The 11,633-nt window shown below is 49.1% G+C and overlaps 1 protein-coding gene across 1 annotated transcript; it reads left to right on the top strand.

The window, feature by feature from the left end:
- Nucleotides 1-740: 740 nt before the first annotated feature.
- On the top strand, nucleotides 741-11,344 carry LOC133025570 (zinc finger protein 865-like). The gene is made up of 3 exons (XM_061092267.1): nucleotides 741-1,286; nucleotides 1,678-1,775; nucleotides 5,726-11,344. The coding sequence occupies exon 3, from the start codon at nucleotides 6,174-6,176 to the stop codon at nucleotides 10,185-10,187; it is 4,014 nt and encodes a 1,337-aa protein (XP_060948250.1). The 5' UTR covers nucleotides 741-1,286; nucleotides 1,678-1,775; nucleotides 5,726-6,173; the 3' UTR covers nucleotides 10,188-11,344.
- The last annotated feature ends 289 nt before the right edge of the window (nucleotides 11,345-11,633 follow it).

The raw sequence follows: 11,633 nt of genomic DNA on the forward strand, positions 1-11,633 counted from the left end.
TCCTAAACTCTGACCTTAACACATGTTAAGTGTGTTACATAATAACATACATGTTCAAATTTAACCATTTCCATTATAATTCATTGCTTTCGTCCCCATCAGGAAGACAAGTCCCCATAATGACTGTCAACGGATCTAGGTCCCCACAAGTAATACCTGCGCCAACCCCACACACACCTGTATCCAAGTGAGGACACTCATTGACATAATGCATTCCCTAGCTCCTCATCCTAACCTTTGCCATCCAAACTGAACCCTAATCCTAATCCTAATCCTAACCCTAAAGTCTTATAACCCACACAGTCCTGTGAAGACGTAAGGACTGGTCTAAATGTCCTCACTCTGCAGGGTCTGTACTTCCGGTCCTCACAGAGGTATGAGTACAGGAACACACACACTGCAGAAACACTACTGTAAGTTTAATTGAATGTAAATTGAGTCACCAGCAGCACATGCATGACACAAACACACACAAACACACACAATCACACACACACACACTGATGTTATGCAGCACGCGCCGTAATGATATCTTTAATTGACTAATTAACATTTCACACATTTAGTGTGAAAACACACACATTCACACACTGGTGCAAACACACACTGACAGGGGCCTTAATGATGCTCAGTGGTTTCTAATGGCGCGCATGCATGCCTACACACGCACGTGCACGCACACACACACACACACACACGCACACACACACACACACACACGCACACACACATCTCTCTCCCGGGGCCGAGGTGCATGCGAGCGGGGCGGAGGAGAGGTGTCGGCCGGACGGACCGACCTGCTGCTGCCACCCGGACCCGGAACCGCTATGCGGACAGGAAGCCACGGATCTACCGCCAGCAGCATCCGAGGAGCCGTCGTGCGTGTTGTGTGTGCGGGGGGACGCGGAGCAGCGAGCGGGGCCGGAAGCCAGGCAGCAGAGGCCCGCAGAGGGGACAGCACCGCGACGGGACGCGAACAAAGAGGCCGCCGGAGCGAAGCGGAGCCGTGAGGAGCAGCAGCGAGGCGGCGAGGCGGGGCGGAGGAGCATGGAGGCCGGGCGCCGGAGCAGCGAGGCCGGGGGCCGGAGCAGCGGAGCCGGGTCGTGCTAGCGGGACAGACGGGGACGGACGGAGCAGAGACAGGCCCTTCGGTGCGGTTCTCTGGATGCTGAGGCCCCGCGGACAGGCAGCAGCTCCCCCGCTCCCACGGAGCTCCTCCGGGGTGCTAGCCTCCTCAGCGCCGGGGCTCGGAGCTTCTCTCCCGCACACACCTCACCGGCTGCACGGTAAATAAAATCTAATCTGAATAAAAACTAAAACAAGGGGTTTCCAGCGGGGGGGCTGTTAGCTGGGGAGCTAGCTGCTGGGCTAACGATGCTAGCTGCTCGGCTAGGTGCTGCTAGCTCCGATGCTAACGCTGCTAGCTCGGTGCTAACGAACCGGGACACGTCCTTCATGTCCGTTTGTGTGTTTTTATAAACAGTGTAACTCAGAGTTGTGTGTTTACTGCTTCACTGGGACCCCAGTGTGTGTGTCTGCGTGTTAACACAACGAGGTGTCGGTGCATTAGAGAAGCGTCCGTGCTGCAGCTGAGGGACGGATGCTAACAGACCCATGTCCCCGTGTGGTAACACTAGTGTGTCCCCTGTCCAACCTGCTGGGACACTTGTGTTTCAGACTGTCCGCCTGAGGTCTCCGGGTTGTCGAGGAGGAAGAGGACACATCCTCCCGGACACACACAGCCGAGGTCCGGCGGACGAGCTGCGGATCAGCCGGTGAGACAAACATCACAACACAAACATCACAACACACACACATCACAACACACACACATCACAACACACACACATCACAACACACACACATCACAACACACACACATCACAACACAGTGAGTGTGAGGAGCATGAATCTCAGTGTCTTCACACAATCACACATCGTGAGTAATGTGTGGTTTAAACTACACATGAGGAAGCAGCTCAGAGTCTACACAACACTTGTGAGTCTGCAGCAGTTTACACAATCATCTGATCCTCGGCTGCAGAAAACTATCTTTACTACATCTACTTTACAAATAAGGAATTATACTTATTAAATATGATTTAGACATAAACTGCAAACTGCTGAACCTGAAAATAACCAACACATAATTAGATATCTGATTTATTTCCTTTTGCACATTATATACAAAAAGTCAACAGTCCCTTTTAAATTCAACCAAAATGCATCAATGTTAAATATATGAATTTACATTTAAAACTCATAGGTATCAGTTTAACACTGTTACCAACTTATGGACGAATAAGAATCATCACAGTCGTATGTTCTTTGTAATGTTACTTTGTATAAATATTGGTAAAAAGTGAGTAAATAAGAAGTAAACAGTGAGTAAATATATAATGGTTTCCTATTTTTTTATTGCTCTCATATGTATGTTGTATTTATTGCGTTTTTATGTTTCTATTTTCATTGTTTGCACCAATAACCAGAGCAAATTCCTTTTATGTGTGAACGTACTTGGCAATAAAATACTTCTGATTCTGATTCAGTACAGGTAACTTTATAACTCTTTCAAAATCCACAACGATAATACTACAGACCCTCATGAGTCCTTAATAAAAATATGTTCTGAAAGGAAATATCTGAATTATTCCCTTTTTAAAGTATATACTGAAACAATAAGAGCTAATTGGTTTGATAATTACTCTGTTTTCTGGGACTGAAAATAAGATCTTAAGTTAAAAATAGGTCAAGAAACCCAGTGAAGTTATGATCCATCAAGTTGTGATTTAATTTCACATTGTGCTGACATTACTTTACATCAGAAGGATGATTAATGAGCTCATGTTTCTGAAAGGATGAGATCTGACGCAGATTTAATAAAGTTGTATTAGTGCTGATTCAGAGTTTAAGGTTTAATTTCTTTTAAAGTTTAACTCTGATGTTTCAAATCAGGTCAGAAAACAAGATATTCCAGCAGTCACTGAATAACTTGTACAGGTATTTTACAGACAAAACCTTAAAGTAATTAAAAAACATAATCCGCAGACCAATTGATGATTATAATAAAAGCACAGAGCAGCTGAATTAGACAATAAGAAGCTGCTTTTGCCATCTTTTGATAATATTCACCCAGTTATACACAATAACACAATTTGATAAAAGTCAAACAAAGTGGACACGAAACTAATAAAAACTCTATTTTCTGTCGCAAAAGTTCAACCAGTTTCATATACAATTCAGATTATTTAAAAATAAATAAAACGAAGCTCAGAGTTTCTGTATTTCTATTCACTGTCTAGATTAATCTTTATATATTAAAGGTGAGAATCGTCCTGTTTGGTGCATTTCAATCTGTTTATCTGAGGATTATGAAAAGAAGCCGCTTCTATATGTGTTAAATTAGTTTATAAATTATGTTTTAAAAGTTAGAGGCTTTAGAACAGAAGGATCTCCTCTCAGGGTCATTTGTTCGATGGTTTCCATTTCATATTTTATTCTTAATATAGTTCAGAGGTTAATCTGTTTTGAGGTTTGCTCGTGGGATGTAATTTTCCTGCGGTAAGTTGGCGACACCTCCTGATGAGCTCGTGTTGTGAGTCCCTCGGTGGCGCTCGCCGTTCACGCAGCTGCGAGGATGTTTGGCCTCTCCGGTTTCGGTCTCGGGGGGGAAAGTGGTTCGTGCAGAGCGGAGGAAGGTCAGCGTTAAGACGTAACCACCACAAATACAACCAAATTTACACAACAGGAAGTCGAATAAAAACATAAATACACATTATTCTGCATAGTTTATGCTGTTAAATCAAAGTTGTAATATCTGTATTAAAACAATGCAGATTATAGTCTCTCAGGGTCGAGGGGTCATACCTGAGTAACTGCAGCATTAAATCAGGTCTCTGCTAAACTGAGTGATTGTCAATCTGTATGACTTAAATATTGAATACTCCTCCTTTTAATCAAATGAAAGGAAATGAAAATGTTGTTGGTGTTGAGCTTAAACAACCGATTTGTTTACTGAAAGTAAATGAATCACCAAGGTTGTTGTTGTTGTTAAAACAGGTTCTACAGCATTTTGCATTGACAGAAACTCACTTTGTGTAACATTGAATTAACATTACTCTGGTTTAGAAGCAGAAATGACAAGTTTGAAATAAAGTCTTGTCTGAAAAGTCCGATCTCATGTGTTGTGAAGCAGCGTAAGCTTCTGGTGTCGAGTGCTAGCCGACGCTAGAAATAAAACGAGGAAGCATCAGATTCTATATTGGTGGAGAACTGCTGTATCGTGTTACTGCTGCTCCGTGTTTGTGTGAAAACATTTTCCTCCTAATTGGTTATAAAAACCTCGGAGCCACAGAAACCGAACAGGATCATAATCAGTGGAGGTAATTAAAAAGGTCAGACTCTAAATATCACGTTTCCTTTTGGACAGAAAGGATTTGTGGAGCTGGAGTGTTTATCAGCAGCTCCTCTCACACAAAGACACCGTCCATTAGGCCGCCATTTCTTTCTTATTTAATCTGGCATTTAGGTCGGGGGGGTGTGTGTGTGTGTTGGAGGTGACAGGCGGCCATGTTCTCCTGCAGGAGCTGGACAGGAGTCATGTGGTGTTTCCAGCTTCTCTTCTCTTCCTCTGTTTGTTACACTCACTAGTGTAAGGCCGGCAGAAAATAGTAATTTTTATAGATTTATTAAATCTGCATTGAGCTTCAAGCTCAAAATATCTTGTTTTTCACGATTTATAGTCCAGACCCACAGATTCAATAATATTAAACAGAGGAAAACATCAAATCATCACATTGGTGAAAAAGCTGCAGCTGCAAACAATTTTGACTTATTGATTTATTTAAAAAAGGGCAAATGATTAATAATCAGAAATACATTTTCCGTCAATCGATTATTCAACTAATTATTCCACCTGTTCTGTCAAATTTAACGATTTGACTGCCGTGATCATCTGGACACATTATGCAGAAAACAAGTAATTATGACAAATGTTTATTTTTCTTTACCTGTTGATTGTTGTCATAATCCTGTTTTCATCGATCAAAGATTAAAAACCACAAGATTTATAATATTCATTCTTTTTGCAGAGTTTAACTAACTTACCCTTTACTTTGGTAAAATACTCTTTTAATTATAAAAGCTTGAAACTCACGACTGTTTGAACACAACGATAGTTTCACGTCACCAAAGACCAGTGGAGGTCGAGGTGCTGGAGAGTTAAATATGTCCTGAAGACCAGAGAAGCTCCGGTGAGGAGTCACGCTGCCAAACGGTTCATCTCATATCATATTTAATTATTTAATTTAATTATCTAATTATTTAATTGTATTGTTCCGTTGTTCTACTACTTACTATTTATTTGCTTATTTGACTGTTTACTTTTTCTTTTTGCTCATTGTTGTTTTTTGTTTCTTACTTTGTTGTTTTGCTCTTTCGTTTGTTCTTGTTGCACTGTGCCTGCGCTGCTGATGTAAAACCCTCAAATGTCCCCACTGTGGGACTAATAAAGGATTCTATCTATCTATCTATCTATCTATCTATCTATCTATCTATCTATCTATCTATCTATCTATCTATCTATCTATCTATCTATCTGTCTATCTGTCTATCTGTCTATCTGTCTATCTGTCTATCTGTCTATCTGTCTATCTGTCTGCTCGGGCTCATGTCACCGAATCGCTCTCTGACGTTCTCCCTCCTTTGTCCCTCTCTCTGTCCTCAGGTCCCAGAGGAACTCCACCAGGGACAGACAGACGGGCGCTGATCCTCTGCTGAAGTAACGGACTCACTCCGCTGACCTGGTTTTTTATTTTTTAAGTCGGCACACGCTTCTGGAACACTCTAGAGGAACACTACAGTTTTTTAGTATGATTTAGTATACTGGCTATTTATGAACCTTTTTATAACATCCCACAGAAGCACTTAGAGGCCTCACTCTTGAATGGAGACTTTGACTCACCTCTGATATATTTATGTGAGAAACTCGAGCATCGGCTTCTGGTGGATTACAGAGACTTGTTTGAAGTTTGTGGTAGAAATCACGACAGTTCTACCTCCTGAAAAAACGCCTTACTAGTTTAATAAGGGTTCACCGCTGTTTCCAGCCCCTCCGGACTCAGTGCACAGGGTAGTTGTTGCCCTGGGACGCTTTGTCACAGCCGAGTTGGAAGATGTTTCAATTCAGCAAGTACCCGATGGACATCCTAGAGATGCTAAGTGGACACCAGGCCCATCAGTTCAAAGGGCTCGGGCTGGAGCGACAGCTGAGTCACCAGCAGCAGGTGCAGCTGCAGCACCAGCAGCAGCTGCAGCAGCAGCACCAGCCCTCGGCCGACTCCTCCGGCAGCCTCCTGTCCGGCCTCGGCCTCGGACCTCTCCAGAGCTCGCGGAGCAACGCCTTCGCCGACTCCTCGTCATTATTTGCCAAAATGGGTGCCCCGCCCCCTTCCATCTCGCACCAGAGCCAGTCGTCCTCGTCTCACAGCTCCAGGAAGTCCAGTAAGATGAGCAGCAGTAGCAGCAGCGGCTCCTCGGCCGGGTACCCTCAGTTCCTGCGGCCTTTCCACCCGGCCGAGGCGGCGCTGGCCCAGGAGCAGCTCCACTCGGGGATGGGGCGTTTTGACTTTGGCGGGGGCGGTGGAGGGAGCTCGGGGGTCATCGGGGGAGTCGTCACACCTGCGCCTCCACCTCCGCCGCTGCACCCGGGTCTCTCCATCCCCCAGCCCTCCTCTGGCCCCTCCTCTTCCTCACCCACTCCCTCCACCTCTGCCTCAAACATCCCCTCCGGCAGCACCACGGTCCCTCTGGTCGGACAGTCCGACCCCCGGAGCCTCCACCAGCAGTTCAGCTGCATGCTCGCCGCCAACCAGTACTTCCTGTCTGGGGTCCCCACCAACAGCAGCCTGGAGCAGTTCCTCGTCCAGCAAGGCACTCACAACCACCTGGGCTTGGGCCTCAGCCAAGGACCCACAGACTCAAACTCGGCCCTGGCTCCTCCCCCTGCCCTCCACTCCTCCCACAGCCACAGCCACTCGGCGCCGCAGCCTCAGCAGCAACAACAGCAGCTGACCCCTCACGCCTTATCTCATCCACACAGCCACACCCACCACCCGCACCCCCTCCACCCGGCCCCCCAGCCAGCCCCACTGGGTGGCTTTGATTTCCAGGGCATCCCGGTCCTGTCCTCCAACCAGCTAGCATCGCTAATGCAGCAAGAGGCCGGCCTGCCCCTCCCTCTTCCTCTCCACCTGTCCCTGTCGAAAGACGATTCCAAGTCAGGGGACGGCTCCTCCTCTTCCAGCGGAGGGAGCCGGCGAAAGAAGGCGATGGCGGGCTACCTGCCTCAGAGGAAGTCCGAGCCCGGCGGCAGCTCCAGTGGACACAGTCAAGGTTCCTCAACAGGCCTCGTGGGGGGGGGCCCTGGGGGAGTCGGGCTGGGCGAGTCGCAGCATCCCTCTCTCCTCTCGCCGTCCTCGCAGCAACAGTCTTCCTCCACCGTCTCCTCCTCTTCGTCCGCCCCGCCTTCCTCAAACTCCACCTCTGTGCTCGTAGCCAACGGTAGCCAGCAGCTGTCCAAATCCAGAGAGCGTCACAGCAGTAGTTCGTCTCGCCAAACCGAACCCGAGCCGCTCTACCACTGTGGCGAATGTGGTAAAACCTTCACCCACCTCTCCAGCCTCCGAAGGCATCTCCGCAGCCACGGCCTGACACCAGAGAGCCAGAGCAGGAAGTCGGACTGCAACTCCCCGAGCCCGGAGAGGGTGTTCTGCTGCGGCGAGTGTGGTAAGAAGTTTAAAAAGAGGGGTCACCTGATCCAGCACAGCGTCACGCACTCGGAGAACCGGCCGTTCGGCTGCAACGTCTGCCAGAAGTCCTTCAACCGCCGAGAGTCGCTCACCAGACACGAGAAGATCCACGACGAGAAGCCGTTCCGCTGCCCGGCCTGCGGGCGATGTTTCCGCGAGAGCACCTCCCTCCTCAACCACGCTGCCTCCGGAGCCTGTGGGAAACCCCCCCGGAGTTCAAAAAACCGGGCCGGCGCCGGAGGGAGCGGCTTGTCCCTCCCGAGCGGCAGTAAGATGGAAGGCAGCGGAGAACGAGTGAGCGTTTCAAACAACGGGGCGGCGATGGCGAACGACAAGTACGCAGCGGATTATTCCAGAAACCGCTACCAGAACCAGCCGCCATACAACAGCGGCGTGGACGTGTACCGACGCTCCCAGTCCTCGTCTCTGTACTCGCCAGCGACCACGCTCTCCGGTGACATGAGCAACCCGACCCTCCGTAAAGCCCCTTTAGCCCCAACTCTTCATCCCCATCCTCAAAATCAGCAGCCGCAGCAGCATCACCACCACCAACAGCCACCGCAGCAGCAGCCACACCTCCCCCTCTCCTCCCTATTGGACGATTCGGAGGATGAGGTCACCAGCAGTGCGATGTCGGCCATCGCCGCTGCGGCCGCGGCGTCCTGTGACATAAACAACGAGGGCCGGGAGGGAGAGAGGAGGGATATCATCGGAGGCCTGCTGGGGGGGTTGGGGTTTGGTAACCTGGGTGGGCCGTCGTCCACGTCCAGCCTCAACGGTTCCACCATGCCTTTAACCCACCCCAGCCACCCCCACACCAAGCCCAGGAGGCCGAGGAAGCCCCGGGAGAAGAGGGACCCGAACACCATCATCAGGAGGAGGAGGAACCCGGCGCCGCCAGGGGACGGCTCGGAGCGGCCGTACGGATGTCAGGCCTGTGGCAAACGCTTCAGGAGGGCGGAGACGCTGCGGCGCCACACCCGCGTCCACACCGGGGAGAAACCGCACTCCTGCGACGTGTGTGGAAAACAGTTCCGCGAGCCGTTCCACCTCACCAAGCATCTGACCGTGCACTCGGGGACAAAGAACTACAAATGCAACCTGTGCGGGAAGAACTTTGCCTACGCTCAGAGTCTGGTGAGACACGGGAAGCTGCACCGGAAAGGGGAGATCGACAACCAGGGGCGGAGAGTCAAAGGCGCCGCCGCCGCCGTCAGTCAGGTCGCCAACTCGGGGAACTCTGACTACTTCTCCTGCTCCCAAGGAGAAAAGTCTCCGACCACTGGCACCCCCTCCCAGAGGCTGTACACCTGCACCGTGTGCTGGAAGTCCTTCCGACACTACTTCCACCTGACGGCCCACCAGCAGACCGTGCACGGAGGGGGCGTCGGCCTGGAGAAGTCCTTTCGTTGTGAAGTGTGTGGAAAAGCCTTCGCCTACTCCAACAGCTTAGTGCGGCACAAGTTGTCCCAGCACGGGATCGACCGCGGCGGCCAGCGAGTCAACCAGTCCCAACCCACCGGATACCCGCCCCTCTTCTACGACTCGGGATCCGGTTCCAACTACACCGGGCCGTCCCACATGCAGCAGGGCGCCGCCGGGCAGCAGCCGCCGCCGCCGCCGCCGCAGCAGCCGCAGCTGCAGCACCCTTTTCACTACCACTCAAAAAACTTCCAAAAGCGACAAGGACAGACAAGAAAGCCCCGAAAGAAAAAAAAGCGAGTGGTGATCCACAGCATCATGAGAGACGGGAAGCTGGTGGGCGTGCCGCTGAGCAAAGACACTCGCAAGAAGCTGCTGATCCTGAGGAAACGGCGAGGACGGCTCCAGGCGCAGATCAACAAGAAGAAGCTCCTGGCTCAGCTGCGGATGAAGGGCGGCATCATGAGGGTGAAGTCGTGGAGTGGCGGCGCCGTCAAAGTCACGGGCCTCACCTCCATGGAAACCCCAATAAAGCGCTTTCCCTGCCCCATCTGCCCCAGCACCACCTACGCCAGGCACGGCTCTCTGCTGGTGCACCACGCCATCCGGCATCCGCCCAGAAACTCCGGCCGCCCGGCCCGGCTGCGCTGCCTGGTGTGTGGGAGGCGCAACAGCTCGTTACACAAAGCCTTGAAGCACCGGGGCCAGCACCTCAAACAAGCTGCGTTCCAGTGCCGCAAATGCCGACGCCGTTTCTGGAACCCTCTGCTGCTGGCACGCCACAAGCTGTCCTGCCGCGGGATGAGCTCCGGCAGCGTGGACTGGGGACTGATGAAGATCAAATCTCCGTCGTCTCTGGACCAGTCCGACGCTGAGCGCTCCCCGGCGCCGCTGAGCGCCCCCCCGGTCCTGGTGCAGCCGGAGAGATCAACAGTTCTGACCGAGTACAGTCAGTGAAGAGACAAACAGTTTTCTAGAATAGATTGTTTTGATGTTTATTTTTCTTAAATAATCCAAGAAGCAGCAAGTTTTTAACAAAACCAGGAGGGAGGATGGGGGCGGGTTTCGTGTCACTGCCATAACACCCCCCCCCACCACCACCATCTGTGAACAATCCTCACTTCCTGCGGAGGTGGTGGATGAATTAACACGGACTTTAAAAAGCCCAGAATCCGAACCACTCTTCCCCGACGGCGAAGGAACTTTAGACCACGTGACGATCTTTAGTAGCACCTCATCCACTGTCCTCCATCTTTTATGTTTCTGGTTTTGTTCTTCTCCCGTTAGCAGTGTTTCCACATGATGATATGGATCAGATGCCTACTGTAGAAGTGAGGAGTGTTTTTAGTACCAGTTTATTTTTACACATTACTCCCAGTTACACAGCGTAGTCCTCGTCTCTTGCTCTGTCTGTTTATCTGTTACCCCCCCCCCTGTGGAGAATCTCTCTCTCTCTTTTTATACTCAGACAACCTGCAGATAGAATCCCATTTGAAGAAAACAGAAATCATGGACTCGGCCTCGTGAACACAACGGGGCCGAAGTGTTGAAAGTGACTGAAAAGGAGGAAAAAATGAGTTCAGAGAAAACAGTGAAGTGTTGGTGACCTTGTTTTTAACGTACACTACTTTTGTGGTTTTTTTTAAAAAGAGGTGTTGATGAGGAAAACGACTCAAATTGTTAATGTGTGTCCAGGATTTGAAAAGGAGAACAGAAATAACCAGAGTGTACTGTACAATTCGTATTATATTTTATTATATATTGATTATTTGCTGTTTTTTACTCCAAGTATCATTTCTTTTATCATTGTTGGTATTGTACGGGTGGGAGGGAACGAGTGGGGGGGCTCTTTGTAACACAGCGGGATGAGTATATGTATCAGTGTGATCTTTTTTTTTCCACCCTCCCTGAAACTCTCGGCCCTTCTCCCTCATCGCCGCAGTTATGCCCAACTTTTTTGTAACAAAAGCGTGTACACATAGTTCATTACTTAGGTCCTGTCCAGACGTGTTTTTCTTTTTTTCTGTAAAACTAAAACATGTAATATTATTACTAAATTACTATCCTTTTCTTTGCCTAAAAAGTGAGTTGTTGAAAACCCTCAAAACGAATAAAAAAAAATCTGAAATGTTTACGTCCGCTGTCGTGCTGAAAGATTTTTATTTGTTTTTTAAGTTCCACCGCAAAGGTTTCATCTCAGTCTGTCAGAAATGATAAGAAATCATATTCCAACATGTGGAATAATAATTTCCTACAATGTTTCATCAAACAAAAAATGTTAACTGACTCTAATTTAAGGAGAAATTGCCATTTCCATGATAGAAATGGTGATTTATTACTTTATATTGCAAACATTCCTTGTGTATGATTTATTATAAACTCTCCTGTTTGCACGTAAGACAA

Source organism: Limanda limanda, chromosome 19 (genome assembly GCF_963576545.1).
Source record: "Limanda limanda chromosome 19, fLimLim1.1, whole genome shotgun sequence".
In the NCBI taxonomy this organism is placed as follows: Eukaryota; Metazoa; Chordata; class Actinopteri; order Pleuronectiformes; family Pleuronectidae; genus Limanda; species Limanda limanda.

Coding starts and splice junctions, on each gene's coding strand:
- LOC133025570 (XM_061092267.1), top strand. CDS start 6,174: ATGTTTCAATTCAGCAAGTACCCGATGGACATCCTAGAGATGCTAAGT.